The sequence below is a fragment of the Rhineura floridana genome, chromosome 3 (genome assembly GCF_030035675.1).
Source record: "Rhineura floridana isolate rRhiFlo1 chromosome 3, rRhiFlo1.hap2, whole genome shotgun sequence".
NCBI lineage: Eukaryota > Metazoa > Chordata > Lepidosauria > Squamata > Rhineuridae > Rhineura > Rhineura floridana.
Genome location: NC_084482.1, coordinates 37008746 through 37030206, shown reverse-complemented (window position 1 = coordinate 37030206; position 21461 = coordinate 37008746). Strand labels below are relative to the sequence as shown.

General features: G+C 42.9%; 1 protein-coding gene across 1 annotated transcript in view; it reads right to left on the bottom strand.

Annotated features, from left to right (window-relative positions):
• Window positions 1-4136: 4136 nt before the first annotated feature.
• The window catches only part of ANKFN1 (ankyrin repeat and fibronectin type III domain containing 1), a 275663-nt gene continuing 258338 nt past the window's right edge, over window positions 4137-21461 (bottom strand). The window contains exons 17-19 of the mRNA XM_061615322.1: window positions 20203-20369; window positions 9116-9335; window positions 4137-4933 (exon numbers count right to left, since the gene is read on the bottom strand). Of these exons, the coding sequence (XP_061471306.1) occupies window positions 4137-4933; window positions 9116-9335; window positions 20203-20369 (1184 nt within the window). The remainder of the gene's footprint in view (window positions 4934-9115; window positions 9336-20202; window positions 20370-21461) is intronic.

Here is a 21461-nt window from a genome sequence, read left to right as displayed (position 1 = left end):
AGGCTTGATGACATCACAGTATAAACAGAGCAGCCTGCCTTATCTCTCTATGTTCAAGAATACAAAACAAATTTAGTTCTCAGCATCAAAACAGTTAGTGGCGTCGTGAAGAAGCAGATTCGTCAAAATAAAATAGACCAAAAAGAGAATAGTCCCAGACAATATAATGTTCCTTGGAATAGAAATCCCTCTTCTGTTTATATCTTTAGAATGCACTTCCAGGACAGCTTTTTGCAATAGAAACAGAGATAAGCTGTTAATTTCGTGAATAACAGAGAAGAGTTATAGCTCACCCAGAAGTTCTTTAAAGCTGATTCATTTGACAAATCTCTTTTTGCTGCAACAATTTAAACCAAGTAAAAAAAATAATAGAAAGAAGGGTGCTTGCCTGTTAGTCCGTTTTCTCTTTGAAGAAAAGATAAACGTATCGCATTAATCAGATAGAGCTTGTTCGGAAGTCCGTCCGGCATTGCTGGCTGGACCTTTTCTCATAAATTAATGAAATCCAGTCCTCCCAACAAAAACAGGCTTTTGAGGTTGATCTCTACGTTTCTCCCTGCCCGGGAGAAATTTCATCAGTCAAAAAAAAATGTTCTGACTGATTTATATCTGAATAAGCTTCTTTTGAGGCGGGAGCCCGTCTCAAAAGCAGGCACAAGCGAAGTCACCCTTCCCGGAAGTCCGCATCTCCCAACTGTGTACAAGTGTAGTAGGCCTTAAATGTGGAATCTCATAAATTGTCCAAATACTATTGAAGATAAAATGCTGTTGCTGGTCAGCTATAAAATACTGCCATCAGCTATCAAAATGAAAGTGTCGAAGTGATGACAAATACAAATATCAAATATTTGAATGTCTTGAATATTCAGCAACTACATGTGCATACAGCAAACTGGAGAATATTCAACATCCACATTCAGGGAGGAGGGTTTTTGGCAGCCGTTTTGTTTCAGGTCTAGCAACCACCGTTGCACTAGAAAACTCCCTTTCCCGCCAGATGACCTGGTGCAAACACAGAATTTGGTGATAAAGCTGATAGCACAGGGGTGGGGAAACTGTGGCCCTCCAGGTGTTTTTGGACTCCAACTCCCATCAGCTGCGGTCAGGATGGTCACTGAGATTGGATGATTGGAGCTGTAGTCCAACAACTTCAGGAGGGCTACAGGTTTCTCATCCTTGCCATGGAACAGCACTTTTTGCTGAGGACTGATACAATCTGCAGTAAATCCCAAAGTCTCAGTACAAGAACATTATGAATCTGTTGCAATCAGCTGGTGTCTATCAATCTAATTTGAACAAGTTCAAATTAGTAGATACAAGAAACAGGATATATTAATAGCATTTGGACTGGTGAAGTTAAATTCTAAGGACCACAGATGATAGCAAAACTGTAACTGACTGAGAATGTGGAATGTTGTACTGTCATTAATACTGAATCCAAAGCTTTCTCCTTGATGTCTCTAAATAAATCCACATAGAAGGTCAATACTTGATAGGGAAGATTTGGTGCAAACGTGGATTGAAATATAGCCAGCCCAACCGCAAGAAGAAAATGTAAGCCATCGAAGGCTGATGATAATTTTTCAGACACTGATATGGCTTTGTCCATGCTGTGTTTTGTCATCTCACCATAGTCTCTGGTAAAGAAGCTGCGGGGTGTGCGTGTGTGGAGTTGTAATAGTTCAAAAACCTACCACACCTGCTTGACCAGAGATGAAAGTGGGACAAAAGAAATTTGCATACCACCTGCAACAATACTTCTATAACAATACTTCCAGTCTCTCAAAAAATACTGACATCAGCCTTAATCTGTCTTTAATAAGTTTCTGCAAGACACAGACTTTGTATTTCTAAAAATATCGTGAAAATGTTGTCTTATATTGATAGCTATAACATCAGCAAAATAGGAAGGACAGGAAGAAAACTTGTTGGGATTTGGGGGTGTTAATTTGGCTAAAAGACCCAGACTTTTGGCTTGTCTTGACCAGGAAAGGTTAGCTTGTAATGTTAAAACTCTCAGTATCAGGCTGCATGCCATACATTTAAAGTACACCCCCCCCAAAAAAAAAGAATCCTGGGAACTGTAGTTTACTCCTCACAGAGCTACAATTTCTAACACCCTTAACAAACTGCAGTTAGGAGTCTGGGGGGGATGTGCTTTAAATGTATAGTATGCACACAACAACAGGCCGTTTTCCTCTATTTTCAGCTTCATGCAGACAGTTAACTGAGATTAATTTCACCCTTTATTTCAGTTCATTGTCCACAATGCCTTGTGTAATAATGAGTTAAAGCTCAGAGTTCCATCTTTACAGGAAGAAGAAAAAGCCTGTCCAAGGTCACTATGACCACTGGATTTCTGTGTGAGGCTACATAAAAGCTGGGATCTCATATGAACATATGCATGAGCTTTGTGGTACTGTGTGAGTAGAGGGGATTCACATCAGATTATTCAAAAGGCCACACTTACGGTACATTTAAAAGTTTGGGATCCATAGTTTTTACATTCATAAATGGAGACAAACTAGAACAACAGGTGGAAGAGTCACATTTTCAAGATGGCTTCAATTAGAATGCCATGGAGGGCACAACATTTTAGCCTTCATGAATGCTCCATGGTGTGCAAGCAAAAGCATGCCTCTCATTCCGCAGGTTTTATGGAGATAAGCCATCAAATCCCGTTGGCTAACAACCGTATTTTAAGACACAAAGGATACGCTGGTAGGCTTCCTGCAAACAGGACTGCCAGTTCCTGACACAGAAGCCATATCTACACTACCAGCCTTTCTGAGTATTCTGTCACTTTAACTGTCATAGCTTTTCACCAAAGATCTTTGGGAACGGTAGACTGATAAGGCGCAGAAAGTTCTCTGCAAGAGAAGGAGCGGCTAGTGGAATTCTGTAGAGTAGATATGTCTTCAAGGAATTCCTCTCCCTTGAAACATGTATGGCTGGTAAAAGCTGCATGTACAAAATTACTCCCAGCCATGCAGATATTAAAAGTTAGGGCTCAACTGAAATGGGAGTGCTTTTGTGTGACATTTTTCTTGGCCTATCCAAACGACCAGCCTTTTCAAAGATCTTTCCAGGAGACCTTTTTTGGTGATTTTTTTTATTCTACTGAAGACAGAACATACCCCCCAGCACAAAAGCAGGTGCCCTCTGTACCCTCCCCCATAAGCCTCTTGGTAGCACCAATCGGCTGCAGCATTGGCACCCTTTCACTCTTCAAAGCGACCTTCTTCATCCTAACAACAATGACATTGTTATGTAGCCAATCACATTCGGTCATATGATGACATCACTGAAGGCAAATGAAATCAGGTCCTGAACAAGAGTTACCCTCACACTGAATTATCCTTGATTGATCTTAGTGACATGGCACAGCCCAAACTGATTCACTACATAAAAGTGTCACTTTGGTAGGGAGAAGAACAATTTTACAAGAACAAAAAATGACACTGAATCAGCAGCTGATTGGGGCTGGGAACACTAATAGTAGTAGACATAAGCAAGAAAGCTGATACCTCCCCCCCCATTTTTCTTTTCAGGGCTGGCACTATTATTAAGCAGAGCACGGTAACTCTCTCAGACAGCTGATTTCGGCTGCAAATTGTTAATCATTTAATTTATTATTATTGTATTGTTACTACCTTGGAGGGGGAGAGACACTGTGGGATTTTCACCTTCAGGCATCAACATAATTTGACTGGCCTTGTGTACTATGCACTTTAACTGTGGTTGGGGGGCACATTTTATGCAGGCAGCAAAATTGGCTTGGAACAGAAACGTTTTCACTCCCCTGCAAACCTCTTTTACGGATGACAGATGTCACTGGAGGACACCTCTCTTTGCCCTATTAAAAGCATAGAAGAATCCTTAACAGTCGGGGTCAGCTGCTCTACATTAGAAACGGTCGTACAAGCATGCATATTTGCAAAAGACAAACCCCTTTGCATGCTCCGTCTTAGAAAAGCATGGTGATGAGAAGATCTCATCTTCATCTGGTGAAGACAAGAACTGGAATGCAAAGGCTGCTTTGAAGGAAGATCTATCTATATTCCTCCATCTGTAATAATTGTGACCAAATTTCTGAAAGCAGTACTGAGAGCAGTGCCACTAGGCAGACTATGCCCCTAAAGATCACTACTATATACTTCAGTGGTGTTAGATCTGGGTTCATCTTCCGGAACCATTCCCTGGCCTGTAGAAATGTGCAGATCCTCATGTTCAACCGGCTGGGCACTCAATGCCCAGGATTTACCATCTTCAATGGGCAGCATAGTCTTGTATGGCTCAACACATATCCTGCGGATGCTCGGCCTCAATTCTTGGTATTTGCCTTTCCCTTCTTCTGGGAGGCTCGAAGCGTGAGGTAAGAAAGTGCTGCGTGGGCAATTGATAGAGATGCTTATCTGCTCGCCAGAGGTCGGCTCTTGTGAGAACTCCATTGCTCGCGTGAGATGTGGTGTATAGAGCCCCTCTGAGAGGGAGACAGACTGAGTCTCACTGTGCACACGCAGCCAACGATGGTGTCGGCTGAAGTAACTGTAGTGCTGATGTTTCCCGTGTTTTTTCTTGCCTAAGAAACTCAAGGGTTGCCTCAAGCCAGCAGCCTTTTCTGTGCTTTTTGGCGAAAGCCCTCCAATTGACAGGCTTTGCATGTACTCTGCAGCTTGGGCAACATCTGCCTCTAAGGAGTTGCCACCTCTTGAGTTTTGTTTTGGAGTCAGGCAAGGTTTGATGTCATGGACCTGGAGGACATCTGGTGCACTGCCACTCAGACAGCTCACTGCCTGATGGGAGATGTCCTGTGAGGATGAATAAACCAAGTCCAGGTCCCTTGGACTCAAAGCATCACTAGAATCATAATCACTGTCAGTTGGAAGGAAAACTTCAGAGCAACCTTCTTCATCTGAGTACGGCTGGGAGTCTGCAAGCAGAAGGATAAAAACCGATTAAAAACTGATCACACATCTAAGTTGAGTGCCACACTATCTTCTCTATTGATAAGAACTCTGAAACAGATCTCCCTCATTACTATATGTCTTGCCCATAACATGAGGACATTTGGACGTTAAGATAAGGATTACCTCCAGGACTGAAGGAGGCCTTGGTAAAGTGCGATCTGGTCAGCCCTTCCTCCATCAGTGGGCCTCAAGTTGGAAGTCTTACCTGGCAGCAGTGACATTTTAAATTTATTTATTTATTTATAAATATATTTGTATACTGCTATTTCATTTCAAAAAACATCAAAGTGGTTTATAATGAATTAAAAACTGTACGCTAAAAACCATTTAAAAATACAGTGAAAACAAAGGTCAAAAACTGCAAAAGGACATATTCTTAATTGCCTGCATAAGGCTGGTGGAACAGAAAGGATTTCAGCAGGTGTTTAAAGATTAAAACAGAAGGTGCCTGCTGAATCTCTATAGGCAGAGAACTGGGCCAATAACACTGTTTTCATGTCAATGTTAAATGAGCCTCGTTAACTTGAATTGACACAATTTTGGATCAGTGTTAAATGAGCCTCATTAACTGATGACCAATGCCACTCCTGCAGATGATCTCAATGATCAAGCTGGAATATAAGTGTTCAGGTGGTCCCCAAGATGCCCTGAATCTAAGTTGTTCAGGGCTTTGTAAATTAATACAAGGACCTTTGTAAATTAATACAAGGACAAGATGGCAGCCAGTCCAGATGTTTTAAGAGAGCTGTCACATGTTGTTGGCCATGTGCCCCATCAGCAGTCTGCACTAGCTGAAATTTCCCATAGTGCCTGGAGGATCCAATGTAATTACATTACATTACATTACTTCAATGTAATTGAAGTAGCGTGGAAAATTCAAAATGGCAGCTTCCAGTGGATGAGGCCCAAGGCAGGCATCAGTGATAGTGGGTCCTTCTCGGGCACTAGCGCCAGCGTGACACCACTCCTAATTAAAAATGTACCTTTTATTAGCATATTGTGGATCTCTGCCACATATCAGAAAATGATGAGCCTACTGGAACCTAGGGTGGACAGATACTGCATTATACCCAGTATTGGGACAAAAATTGCCAGGATTAATAGTGGCTATTTCTGAAATGTTTGTATTCTGAACAGAAGTTGACATAATCGTTCCCATGAAATATGGTTATGCTAACAAATGGATGGTATTTATTACTAATGGTATTAAAACAAATCTTGTGATCTTTCACTAATGTGAAGACTAATGGTCTGATTTGTTGTTGTTATGTGCCTTCAAGTCAATTACGACTTATGGCGACCCTATGAATCAGTGACCTCCAAGAGCATCTGTCATGAACCACCCTGTTCAGATCTTGAAAGTTCAGGTCTGTGGCTTCCTTTATGGAATCAGTCCATCTCTTATTTGGCCTTCCTCTTTTTCTACTACCTTCTGTTTTTCCCAGCATTATTATCTTTTCTAATGAATCATGTCTTCTCATTATGTGTCCAAAGTATGATAACCTCAGTTTCATCATTTTAGCTTCTAGTGATAGTTCTGGTTTAATTTGTTCTAACACCTAATTATTTGTCTTTTTTGCCAGTCCATGGTATCTGCAAAGCTCTCCTCCAACACCACATTTCAAATGAGTTGATTTTTCTCTTATCTGCTTTTTTCACTGTCCAACTTTCACATCCATACTTAGCGATCAGAAATACCATGGTCTGAATGATCCTGACTTTAGTGTGCAGTGATACCACTTTGCCTTTGAAGACCTTTTCTAGTTCTCTCATAGCTGCCCTCACCAGTCCTAGCCTTCTTCTGATTTCTTGACTATTGTCTCCATTTTGGTTAATGACTGTGCCAAGGTATTGATAATCCTTGACAAGTTCAATGTCCTCATTGTCAACTGTATACATAAGTCTTCTGTTGTCATTACAAATACAATTTTGGTTTGGTTAGATTTTGTATAATTTGCATTTGCAGTCTCTTGCAAATTGTATTTTGCAAAAAATCATGTAATTTAAATTGAATTACAGTATTTCCTATTGAAAGAATGTAACATCCATATTTAATCATTTTTTTGTTTTTAAAAAATCATTATTTAATTCCATAGTGGGGTATATAATCAGCAATTCTCATGTACCCAAAACTATACCACACACACACAAGAAGGTAGTATCAACAGGGTTGGGAGAGCCTCGGGGTTTGCAGCAGTGTGAAATAAATAAATAAATCTCCAAAAACAGCCCAACAAAGGCTGAGTGTGGTTAGTAACCAAAGAGACTCTCTCTCTCTCTCTCTCTCTCTCTCTCTCTCTCTCTGTGTGTGTGTGTGTGTGTGTGTGTGTGAATTAGGGATGGAAAGATCTGTAAATGTCAGTTTTCTCAGTTTCTCATTTTTCTAATCTAATATTTGGTTCTCCACATTTCTGCAGCAAGTTGTGCATTTTTAAAAAAACAAAATCCTCATGAAAATTCTCCAGCACTTCAGTGCAAATTTCTCCTAATAAACACATTTTTGTAGGTATTTTTGACTAATGTACACATTTTTGCAAGCATTTTCTCTGAATATAATGCATTTTTGCATGTTATTTTCACTAATACCTTTATATGCACATTTCTCCCTATATGCCTTGTTTGGCTGGAAAACTTAACAGCAAAATTTGGATAACTGTGAATTTGAAAGGATAGCTGTGCACCAAAATGATGCACCAATTTCGGGAAGTTTTTCTCTTTAAATCACAAACTGATGCAGAATGTGGAGAACTGAACTCCAGACCAGAAAAAAATGAGGAAAGAAACTGAAATCGACAGATTTGTCCATTCAGGTCAGCAGAAGCCAATGGACACTAGGAAGTGTTCCACCAGTAGTTCTGAACGGCTGGTCACAAGGGGCAGCAGAGCACAGATCCAAAGGTTCTTTCTTAGTGTTGGACTTGGTTATTCCTGATGCTCATCTCTTTATAACTATTTGTGCTGTGGGATTCTCTTTTCATTACTCTGTTGCCAAACCAAGCTCTGATGCTTCTTGCCTGTTTTTCCCATTAGCTGGAACCCCCTCTTTTCTTTTTTGACATTAGATAATTTTTCAAGCTGCAAAGTGAGGATGACATTACCAGCCTTGCTTAATTTTTGTATTGTAAAGTGGTTCCCTCGCAGATCATCTGGGAGCAACTGAAGAATGTCAGTTAAACTAAATCATTAGACCTATGCTGCAGGGAAGCCATCTATCCAATTACAAGAGAAAGAAAGAGCAGCAGAGAGAAGATGTAAAGATTGGAGAGATGTCCAAGACTGGAAGGAAAATGTACCCACAAATGCCATGCACCCCACCCCTACCAAAAGGTTCTTGATTTCTCCATGGAACATTAAGCTCTGAGTTGCAATATACTAGAAGACAAAAGTATAATTATACCTCCAGGATGAAGACTGACAACATTGAGCTGGAAGCAAATGCAAACTGTTGACACCGAGATTAATTAGCCATCTCAAAAAACTATCCAGGAACATGGCGAATTCTCCATCATGTATAAACCACTATATCAAGATATGCCACAGACTCATAAAAGAACAGAGTGAAAATACTAGGCATGTTAGGCTATTTGATCAGGACAATGTAAGCCTACCAATGACCTTGCAGGATATGCTGAGCACTGCAGCCTTGTCCTCTCTCCTTTCCCTTCCAAACAGCATGCAACAATGTCTAGGAATATAGCTTCCTCCCTCTGTTTTTAGTCATTTGCAAAATCTGGGAATGGGGCTAGAAAGCATAGATCTGATCTATACATTACACCTGCCATAGGCAATCAGCCTCTTCATGGTAAGTGCACACACACACCCCAACACCAACACCAGTTGTACCATTTTTTAAGGGTTCAGTGCACAAATGCTGTCCATGACACAATGAGATTTTCCATTCCATGTTACTGGCAGCCACTAGTGGGAGGTGAGGAAAGTCATGGGCAATGTTCACATGGTGAGTTTTAAGAAATGATAAGTGCTGGAGGTGGCAATCTTGCCACAGAGATGCTGATCAACGAAAACAACTTTGTGGTTGACAGGAAAGCCATATGATATCCATGTCCTTCTGAATTAGAAGTGCCTATAGAATTGTGCCTTGTTCTTGCCTAGATTGAAGGGGATGGAAATATTTTTCTCCTTACCACTCATCCCTTTTCTCCGGTGGGTCTCCATCTCTGGTGAGGGTGGTGGGGAAGGAAGACAATCAAGATGGGAGGATGTTGAGCTTATCTTCTTTTGGATGGGTTCTTCTGACAGATCCACAATCTTCATTACTGGCAAGCCAGCAGGTGGCTGTCTGTACCGTGCATACTGTAGGGCTTCATTTATCCATCTCATTTCACGCCAGATCTCATCAATTTGCTGTGTGAGGAAGATGGTGTAGATAATAAAAAACAACAACTTGGGTTTATATATGACAAGTTTTTTTAAAAAACCTTATTAATTATAAAGAAGGGTAATGATGACTGGCAGTTCCTATAGCCTGAAAGGTGGGTAAGTAAATTTGTCACTGATGTGGTTCAGCCTCCCCTGATTTCTGAGATGAATAGTCTCCTTGTACTCCCAGAATTATTGCCATCAATTTTCTGACACAGGGTGATTTTGCCAACTCCATCTGGCAAGTAAGGTGCAGCTTTTCTTTCTTGCAGGAAATTGGCAAGGGTGATTCCTGATTTTCTAATACCTACAATATGTTTCCTGCATGTCCTCTGCATCAAGGAGGGGGAACCCGTGGACCTCAAGCCCCATGGTTGGACTACAACGTCCATCATTCCTGCTAATTAGCCATGCTGGCTGGTGCTGATGGCTGGACCCCAACAATAATTGGATTGCACCAGGTTCCCCATTGCTGCCTACATGGTGCTGCCCTTGAAGACTGTTCATAGGCTGCTGGTGGGGTAGAACACGTTGGCCTTTCTCCTAAAAGGATGCTCTATCAGGACAGAACTAAATGTCAGAAGGAAACAAATGTAGCAAAATATGGACAGACACTTTTTTGGGGGGGTGTTAGAAGCGGAGAAAGGAGGGATGGGGAAAGGATGCACTTTTTTGCTGCAACCCTTCCCTTTCGAGCCATTCTCTCGCCTGATGAGGTTCCAGAAGGGGTTTCACAAGGGTAAATGTGCATCTAGTGCCCACAGAAGGGGAATAGTGTCTTGGAGGGGTGAGGTCTAGTGGAAAACAAGGAGTGGGGAAAAGGTTGTGTAGTCCTCTCCCCTGCTCCTCTGTTCCTGTCCCAAAAATGGCATTTCACCAGCAAAATCTCTCACTGGGATTTTGCTTTTCATTTGCATGTAATATTTAGCTCTGCCTTCAGGAGTGTATGGCTCTGATGCTCCAGAGCATGAACATAATCTAAAGTATTACTTATGTCTTCTATAGCCTCAGATGTCTTGGCCCATATCCCTTAGAGGCCACCTTCTCCACAAAGCTCTAACAGAAGTCCTTAAGAATGAGTGAGAATATCGTGAAAGCTACACTACCTACACACCCAATATTATGGGAACATAATCAAGTTATAGCACCAAGGGCAGACATCGAGGGGAGATTCTTTTCAGCTGCTTGACCTTTCTGGATTTCTTAGAGCATTGCATGGGCCAAAATCAGAGCACTTCTTGGGATAGGGTAAGATCTGGTTTTGTCATCCCCAAGAAATCCAGTACGGAGTAGCCGGAGCGAATGAGCATCCCCACTGCTACATATGTGGGCTGTCATTTTTCAAGACAGCAATTGCATGAACAGGAGGGATGGGCGAATCTGTCAATTTCAGTTTCTTGCAGTTTCTTCCTTTCCTAATCTTAAATTCAGTTCTCCACATTTCCATATCAATATGCGCCTGAATGAAAAATCATCTGCATTTCAGTGCAAATTTCTCCTAATATACATATTTTCTGTGAAATTTTGCCCAATATGCACATTTTTGCAAAGCAATTTTCTCTAATATAATGCATTTTATAATATCATTTTCACTCACATGTGCTTTTTTATGCACATTACCCATTTGTACATATTTATTGTCTGGAGAACTTCATAGAAAAATTAGAAGGGTCAATTTTGAAGGATGGATGTGTTTCAGTTTGTGTATTATTTTGGAAAGTGCAAATTAGGTAGATTTGCCTTTAAATGTGACCTGAATCAAATTTCTCCCCCAATCCTAGTGAACTAGCCCAGAGTGGAGCAATTTTGGTTCTGTGGTATGTGCATGTATGTGGATAGACAGAGAGAGTGAGAGTGATGGAGAGTGATGGAAGGAGATGGTGGCAGGGGATGTATTTTATTGTTTGCTATTTTTAATCAATCAGTTTTCACTAGGGATGGGTGAGAATTTCACTAAAATCAAACTTGGCACCAGACTTCCTGATAGTCTGCATGTTCACTGTCTTTGTGGACCAATCCTGAGCGCTGTGATTTCCCTCAGCTTTTCCTTACACTGGATTTTTTAAAAAACCCATTGAATTTTGCTTTGCTAATGTGAAACTGACCAGCTGCCTTTTTTCCTTTGCTAACTTGAAACTGACAAGCATGTATCTTTGCTTTGCTAACATGAAATCGATTCAGTAATAGGCAAAAAACAATGCTGTTTAAGAATGTACCTATAGCCAACAAATATTTCTATCAAACTTTAAAAAGCAGGGAAATTGGGCAGCTGTAGTGAATGCACCAGGGGAGCAGGAGACCTGACCTCCTCTCTGAGATATTGGACTGCCCTACAAATTTGTCAAAATGCAAACACGATTTGGGTTGGTCTTTCACAGTCCAATCCACTTCCTGTGTAGCTTGGAAGAATTTGGTAACATGTGCCTCTGAGCATATGGGGAGTGGTGGCAACACCTGCCATCTCCAAAGATGGAGAATGACATGTTTGTATGTTTGTTGGTGTTCTTCTTACTTTGCTTCTGTTCTGTGTTACTACAGAGAATCTAACATAGAAAATTATATTCTCAGATAATTCATCCTAGAAATCTGTGTAAAATTTATTTTTTATTAATTTCAAAGCTTTTTCATTGGTCAATGTCATATGATGGTGAAGACAGCCTTTTGTGTTTCAAACTGGAGGTTATGTTCTATTTCTATTTTGGGCGCATTAATAGTTGAATCTGAAACTGCAATTTGATGTAAAATCAGACTGATTACAATATGTTGCTACTTAAGCAATGACTCTAGCTGTTGGAAAAAAACAAACTTGGCCTGCCAAAGATGCATGTTTTCAGCCTGCTATGCTTCAACTACTCCACTTAAGGAAAGGTGGGCATGGTCAATTAAAAACATAGAGCAGACCTAGAAACTGACCATGGGGTCAGGAGAAGGGGGAGGGGAGAGTAGAAGGAAGGAGGAAGGGGGAGAGGGGATCAGAAGGAGGGGAGGGGAAGGAGGGGATTAGAAGGGGAGGGGGGAGGGGTGAAGGAAGGGGGAGGGAAGGGGCAAAAGGGAGGTAATGGGAGGGAGGAGGAGGACAGGGCAGGTTTGATAATTTGCATGCTTATTGAGTTCAATGGGATTTACGTCCATACAATCATGCTTAGGATAGGTAAAACTGACCATGGAGGAGGGGGAGGGCGGAGGGGAGAGAAGGAAGGGGCAAGAGGGAGGTGATAGGAGGGAGGAGAAGGGAGGGTGGGTTTGATCATTTGTATACTTTTTGAGTTCAATGGGATTTATTTATGTACAATCATCTTTGGGATAGGTGAAACTGACCTGGGTAGGGGAGGAGGAGGAGGAGGAGGACATTGGGTGGGTGGGTACTGGGCAGAGAGGAAGCCCCTTTCTTTCCAAAAGGAAAATATTGTGAACAGTGTCATGCTTTTCAGCTTTTCCCTCACCTTTTTATTCTACAGCAGGCACATGTAGCCTCCCACCCAAATCTGTACCAAAGCTGCCCCTGGCCACATCCACACCAAACCTTCATTTCACTTTAGACAGTCATAGCTTTCCCCAAAGAATCCTGGGAAGTGTAGTTAGTGAAGGGTGCTGAGAGTTGCTAGGAGACACCCTGTTCCCCTCACAGAACTTCAATCAGAGTGGCTGACTGTTAAACCACTCTGGCCACTGGACCTCTGTCAGGGGAATAGGAGTCTCCTCTCAGCACACTTCACAAACTACACTTCCCAGGATTCTTTGGGGGAAGCAATGACTGTCTCAAGTGAAATAAAGGTCTGGTGTGGGTGTGGCCCCCTGATTAGGCAACCCCAGCAGCTGTGAGTCTGGCTTTTAGAATGCTGACAGTTGGTTCTTACTGAGCATGCCCGACAGTATCATTCAGTTCAATGCTAAATTTCTTAAATTAATTAAAAATCAACCAGGATTTTTTTAAACTTTTAAACTACAGAAGATGAAGATCAGAGTACGGGGCAATGTCAGTAATAGGATTACAGGCACTCTGTGAACATGGCTGATTTTTTAATTAATTTCAACAAATTATGAGAACTCTGACAGAAAAAAGTCCAAAAGGAGTCTGGTTTTCTTCTCTCTCTTTTTACACTTTGCACTCTCGATTCTCTCTGACTGTTTTGTGTATCACCATGAAAATTTAGAGGGTTATTAGGCAAGTGTTTCTGAGTTCAGGACTATAAGTTTTGTAAGGTTCTGTTTTAAAATGAGCTTATAGGAAGCACCAGAATGGCATGTGGGGAGCATTTTCAATTTAACATTGCGGAATGTGAAAAATCCATGCTGACTATAGTATACAGTCACTCTTGTGGCTGTATAATCCGTCTGTGTGTTTGCTTTGCTAAAGTTAAGCTGACCAACCTCTGTATTTGCTTGTGAAATTGACCAGCATGTGTATTTGCTTTGCAAATACAAAGACTACAAACTGATAAGACTGGGTAGAGGAGAGCCGCTTTCCTTTCCTTTCTGAAAGGAAAACATTGTTAAGAATATCATTATTTTTTGGGAGGGGAAAATCGGAATAGTAAGAGCAAAGGATAGCAGCAAAGTAACTAACTTGAAATGGAGCTGCCTGCCAGTTCAATGGAATGCAATTGAACAGGCACCTAAATGCCTAAGTAAATATCGAGGTCCTCTAGGTGGAATGTTTTGATGGGCATGTTATTCATAACAACTCTTCCCATTCCCATTTGATTGTTACCCAGTCTGGCCCAATATATTTAATGAAGCATCTGTCACCAAAACAGATCCAGAGGAACATTATGGTAATAGCCCAGTCATATGAGCTATGCTTCTTAAAGAGTGACACATTACTATACATATAAATTACAACTTAATTGCCATTTCAGCTCCAGATATTCAGCTTAACTTGGTCAATCCTGAAATACTTCTTTTCTCAGGGCCCAATACCCTGTTTTAGACACAACATATCTTATCTTATGCATATATTTTTTTACTTTCTGGTTTCTTTCCAGCTCCCATTTCAGAACAACTTTTATTGACTCTTTCACTCTTTACAATGTTTGGTTTGTGTAGTGACTTCAGCACTGTCTTAGATCCAGGATCATACAAATGCTCTTGTGGTTTTGCGGTCACTGCTGAAGATTGTGGTATGTGGTGGGCTGAGAGTCCCCCCCCGAAGGTGGAATACAGCTGGTTTTAGTTTGAGAAGGAACCTGACAAGTCTAATACACTGTCACAATAATCTGGTACAAAACACTGTGGTTTAAAAGACTCTGCTACATTTTCATCAATCATGAACAATCATGAAACCTAAAGCTTGAGTCTCTGTCTTCTCTATGAAATGTTAGGCTGAGGCCACAACAGACCCCTTTGTTGGAATCTTTACTGTTTTCTATTTCATTTTTAAATTTCTTCTTGTCTCTATAAATCATGCTTTTTGGTACAATGACAAATTCACACACAGCCAGCTGTTCACCTCTCTTACTCACTGCTACATTTGCTGAAGTGTCCGACGTGGAATAAAAATGGCAGCTGGGAACCATCAAATAACTCTGGGAGTGTAATACTGATGTTAGGAATAGGGGAACATGGGATAGATGCATTATATCCATCCCATGTTCCGGGTCTGCTCAGAACCAGACGGTAACTGGGGGACGCAAGGTTCCTACCGACCCTCGACTGCTGTTATGTAATGCCAGGTCTGTAACGCAGAAGACCTCACTCATCCATGACATGATCTTGGATGGGCGGGCAGACCTGGCATGCATTACGGAGACTTGGTTGGACGAAGCCTCTGCTCCCATTCTTGAGGCCATGTGTCCACCAGGTTTCCGTTATGCACAGCAGCCGAGGGTGGGAAGGTGGGGAGGGGTCGTGGCAGTCATCTATCGAGAGTCCTTAGTTTTTGCCAGATCTCCTCTTCATAGGACTCAATTCGTTGATTGTATGTACTGGAGGTTGGGCCCGAAGGGCAGTTTAGGTATCCTGCTGGTGTACCGCCCACCCCGCTGCACAGCAGACTCCCTGGCCGAGGTGCTGGAGGTGGTCTCGGCTGTACGGGCATTGTCCCCAGAATTGTTAGTGCTGGGTGACTTTAACGTGCATGCCAAGACCGCTCTCACTGGAGCCCCTCGGGATTTCCTGGAAACCATGGCTTCCTGGGAACTGCACCTTAGTAATATTGGGCCCACCCATGTAGCCGGTCATACTCTTGACCTTGTGTTTGTCCTGGGAGAGGAGAGAAGTGGTCTGAAGTTGGGAATGGTTTATTCCACCCCTGTGTCATGGTCAGATCACTACCTGGTAAACATGAACTTCTCGTTGCCATGCCCCCTCCGCAGGGGTGAAGGACCTATTAGAATGGTCCGCCCCAGGCGCCTGATGGATCCGGATGGATTCCTGACTGCGCTTGGGGAATTGGAACCTGCTGAAGGTCGCCCGGTCGAAACCCTGGTGAAGGAGTGGAATGATGGTATCACCAGGGCATTAGACTGAGTGGCTCTGAAACATCCTCTCCCCCTGAATAGAACTCAGCTGGCACCATGGTATACACCGTGGTTGCGTAGTCTGAGACAGGAGGTGAGACGACTAGAACGCCGGTGGCAGAAATCCCTTTCTGAAGATGTCCGGACACAGGTTAGAGCAGCAGTAGCTACCTACCAGGTGGCAATAAAGGCAGGAAAGAAGGCTTTCTTTACTGCCTCTATTGCGTCCGCGGAGTGCTGTCCCAGGAGGCTGTTCCAGATGGTCCGAAGCCTGGTCGGTCCAGTTGCTCAGGAACCCTTGGAACAGTCAAAGGCCTCCTGTGACATATTAGCAAAGCACTTCGCTGATAAAATCGAACACTTACAGAGCTCGATTCCGTGCGCCGTGGATACAGTGGATGAACCAGAGTTGGCCAGTTGCATGCCGGTAGGTTGGGATCGGTTTCAGCTTCTCCCTTCTGAGGATGTGGACAAGGTGCTTACAACTGTGAAGCCTACCAGTTGTCTAACTGATCCTTGCCCATCGTGGTTCCTTATGAGCTGCAGAGAGAAATTGGGCGAGGGGATCAAAGCGGTGGTAAACGCATCCTTGAAAGAGGGTGTGATGCCATCAGCCTTCAAGGAGGCAATTGTAAAGCCCATCTTGAAGAAGCCCTCCTTGGATCCCCAAGTTTTTAATAACTTCCGCCCAATTTCGAATCTACCATTTCTAGGCAAGGTCATTGAGCGAGTGGTGGCCAACCAGTTGTCAGCACACTTGGATGAAACGGATTACTTGGATCCATACCAATCGGGTTTCAGGACTGGTCACGGAACTGAAACAGCCTTGGTCACTCTGGTAAATGATTTGAGGAGGGCACTAGATAGGGGAGAATTCTTCTTTCTTGTCCTCCTCGATCTCTCAGCGGCTTTTGATACTGTCGACCACAGTATCCTTCTACATCGCCTGGAGGGATTGGGAATTGGAGGTACTGTATTGCAGTGGTTCCATTCCTTCCTCTCCAACAGGTTTCAACAGGTAGCATTGGGGGAGGAGGTTTCAGACCCTTGGCCTCTCAATTGTGGTGTGCCACAGGGTTCTATCCTCTCTCCCATGCTATTTAACATTTATATGAAGCCGCTAGGGACAATCATTAGGAGGTTTAGGCTGCAATGTCACCAATATGCAGATGACACTCAGCTCTACCTCTCGTTTAAATCTTCACCAGAGTTGGCTGTGGAGACCTTGTCCAAGTGCCTGGAATCCATGAGTGGATGGATGGGAAGGAACAAGCTGAAGCTGAACCCCAACAAGACCGAGGTGCTACTTGTGGGGGACAAAAGAAGGTTGGGAGATGTTGACCTGAAGTTCAATGGGGTGAGTTTACCCCTGAAGGACCAGGTCCGCAGCCTTGGGGTTGTACTTGATTCCAGGCTGTCCATGGAGGCTCAGATTTTGGCAGTGAGCCGGGCAGCCTGGTATCAACTACACCTCATACGAAGGCTGCAACCCTACCTTCCTGTTCATCAGCTCCCACTGGTAGTAGACGCCCTGGTCACCTCTCGTTTGGATTACTGTAATGCGCTCTACGTGGGGTTACCCTTGAAAACGGTCTGGAAACTACAACTTATACAAAATGCGGCGGCTCGACTACTTACGAATAGTCGCCGCCGGGATCACATCACACCAGTGTTGTTCGATCTACACTGGCTTCCAGTTGTTTTCTGGGCCCAATTCAAGGTGTTGGTATTAACCTTTAAATCCCTATACGGTCTCGGCCCAGTTTATCTTACGGAGCGCCTTCAACGCCACCAATTATGCCGCCCGACAAGATCAGCCACACAGGGCCTTCTCTCAATCCCGCCGACAAAAACAGCCAGGTTGGCGGGTACTAGAGAGAGGGCATTCTCAGTGGCGGCCCCCACCCTCTGGAACTCCCTCCCACAAGATCTCCGGCACGCCTCTTCCCTAAATGTATTTCGTAAAGCCTTAAAGACCTGGCTTTTTCAACAGGCCTTTGGGATTTCCGGGGAGGGTTAATTACTGGATTGAATTGCCTCCTATCCTGTTTTAATATCATTGTCTGCTGCTGTACTGTTTTTCTATTGTTTTTCTATTGTACTATTGTATTTTATCTTATTGTGCTTTAACTGCTGTACGTCGCCTAGAGTGGCCATCGGCCAGATAGGCGACACAGAAATTAAATTTATTATTATTATTATTATTTATTAGGGTTCAGGTTCAAAGTATGTGTTTGTGGGGAAACAGATCTATTGAAATGAGGTTCCTACAAAATGAGGATGATTAGCGAACAGGTGGATTTGGTACAATCAGATTAACAACACGTTTTTGCCGCCCTGGGCTCCTGCTGGGTGGAAGGGCGGGATATAAATCAAATAATAAATAAATATTTTTTAAAAATTATTAACACTCTTGCTAAAGATGGTTTGGGAGAGGTGGGCATTTGTCCCAAAGACCTAGTGCTAAGGGCATAATTACTTTTTGAAGTACTTAACTAAATAAATAAATAATTGCAAATTGGGACAGGGCATGAAATTACATGCAGCTGTCTAGGTGACTAGAAGTATATGCTAATATCAGTTATGCAAAACAAAAAAACAACAACCCTAGAAGTGGCTGGGAAAAGGTGGTGAGAAATGACCGAACCACCTGGTCATGTTCTGGAAAAAGTTCATAGGACCTGGATTCTGCTGAATTCTATTCCAGGGTTGGACAACTTGTGTCTCTTTAGATGCTGTTGGTCCCCAGCTCCCATAATCTCAGACCATTGCCCATACTGGCTCGGGTTGATGGGAACTGGAGTCCATCTACGTCTGGAGGACCACAGGTTCTCTACCTTTGTTCTATTTCAATACCAGAACTCCCCTGTTCCATTAGTAAATGTAGAGTAATATGGCAAAATTCAGGGTATTAGGAATCTGGAAAGTTCTGGTGAGTAGCAGAGGAATTCTTTGCATGCCGAAGAAGTAAGTCCAATTTATTTATTACATTTATATACCGTCCCATAGCCGAAGCTCTCTGTGCAGTTTACCGCAAATAAAAACATTAAAAACAAATATACAAATTTTAAAACACAAAAAACAATTTAATTGTCTTCAGTGGCACTTAGGATACATCCACACCATACAGTGAAAGCACATGGCTCCCCCTAAAGAATCCTGGGAACTGTAGTTTACCCCTCAGAGAGCTACAGTTCCCAGCACACTTAACAAACTTCAGTTCTCAGGGTTCTTTGGGGGAAACTATGTGATTTAAATATGCTTTAAATGTATGGTGTGGATGTGACCTTACTCTGAGGAAAGTAGGATTGCAGCCTAAGTTATCATAAGTAGCAACAGCAATTCAGTAAATATTTATAAAGGCTTAAGAGAAACCTAAGGCCAATTAATACCCAGTGTGGTGTAGTGGTTAAGGTGCTGGACTATGACCTGGGAGACCAGGGTTCGAATCCCCACACAGCCATGAAGCTGACTGGGTGACCTTGGGCCAGTCACTGCCTCTCAGCCTCAGAGGAAAGGCAATGGTGAACCCCCTCTGAATACCGCTTACCACAAAAACCCTATTCATAGGGTCGCCATTAGTCGGGATTGACTGGAAGGCAGTCCATTTCCATTTTTCCATATGAAAACTCTTATGTGCAGTGCAGAATTTGAAGAATAGCTGGGTTTTGGTTTGCACACTGTATTGGGAAGTGCAAATTGGGTAGAGTTTGCCTTATAAGGCAAATCAAACTGAATTATCCCTGCTTTCAACTAATTAACAAGGGGCATAATGAACTCCTGTGTAAGCCCCCACTAAACTGAATGGGAGCTATGTAAGAACACAGCACCGGTCCATTTCAATGGGGGTCATCCAGGAGAGGGTCCTGGTGAAAGGCATCTCTTTGCCTCCCACTCTGCAAGACTTTACGGATGGCAAAATCTACAGCCTACCACTGCGACTTCACATCTCCTTATGTTAGAGCCACCTCTGTCAAAAGAAATAGAGTTGTTGGAGGGGTGTGTGTGTGTGGTCCACTGCCAACTGTCAGGGGTGGGGGGTGGGAAAGGCTTGACTTTAAAAGAAGAAAGGCTGTGATCCAGACTACATTGGCATGCACAACTTTTGCTCGTATTGGGGTGGGGGGGAAAGGGATGTATAACCCAAACGGACACACTTCTCAATAACACTCCGGTATAACTGTTGTATTTTATCCATGACATTTCTCTCAGTAAGCGACTGGGGGGAAAGGGTGGGAGGGAAGAGCTGCAGAGTGGCTATGTCATAAAACCCAAATTGTATTTTGACACTAAACGTCTTTATGCTGCGCCTTGCCCAACTATTCTCCGTTTAGGTTCCAAATTAGAGCCCCTGCTAGAGATCGCCTTTGACTGGTCAGAAAACAGACGGTTACCTGTATGTAATCAAGGACTTGCTGGTGTCTTTGTTTAGCAGCAGCGACTTCACTGTCTGAAATTGCTTCCCTTAGGGACTGCTGGGTGCTCAGAAAATCTAGCTCTGTGACAGCGGAAAGGCGGCAATACAGACTAATAAATTTCTCCTTGTAACTGCAAAAATGAACTGTGGAGACAACAAAGCACAGACGCCAGCATGTTAGAGAGGGGTGCGATTCTCAAAAGCCTTACCTTTCTGAGGAGTTGATATCGGTAAGTTGCCATTGCTTGTGATGATCCCAGAAAACAAGAGTTACAGTGAAAACTACAAAAAGTCATGTGGTACCTTGAAGTCTAACAGGGTTATAGTGGACTAAGCTTTCATGGACCAAAGCTTTCTACAGGTGTTGCATTAGAACAGTGTAATGCAGGGGTAGTCAAGGTGGTCCCCTCCAAATGTTTTGTACTCCCATCAGCCCCAGCCAGCATGACCAATGGTCAGGGATAATGGGATTTGTAGCTGTAAAAAGAGAACTATTTTCAAGCGCCTTTGCAAACGGTTCACTTTATTCTCCTTTGTACGCATTTGGGATCTGCATAGAAAAGTCACAATGCTCTTACTATCCATGCCCCCCGCTGTATCCAAGTGAGTGTGCACCAACCAAGGATAACATTTCATGCCTCTGACAGAGCCGACTGTAGGCCATGAAAGCTTGTGCTACAACACACACCACATTTGTTCGGGTTGTATCCAACATTAGTCATGCTCAGAGTAAACCCACTGAAATTAATGGACTTGACTCAATGTGTCTACTCTGCGGATGACTTTAAGACAGGCAAAGGCGAGCTTTTCTATTGGACTGCTTCCTATTGATGTACAGAGTATGAAAGCTTCAAATGTACACAGAAATCTTAATCAGGCAGGATGAAAACAACAGCAAAGGGTGTGTTTACACGTGCATATTTATCACTCAGTGAGGGCAAATTCAAGTGTCGAGTTGTTGGTGTGAAATGCCCACCACAGTTTAATTCCCTAAGACAAAGCTTTTCAGGTCAAATGCTACTGAGTGGAGAATTATTAAGTGGCGTGCATGCATATGTGAATCAAGCAGAAGGCTGGGTCCCTCCTGGCATAAATCTGTGGGTTTTTGCTGTGCACCAGATGCTTGTTGATGGGCAACAGTGTTGCATAATATATAGGTCATTTGAGCATCTAGTATGCTACAGACCTACAGCATCGGTACTATAATGCACTCAGACACATGCAACTGGTTGCAGA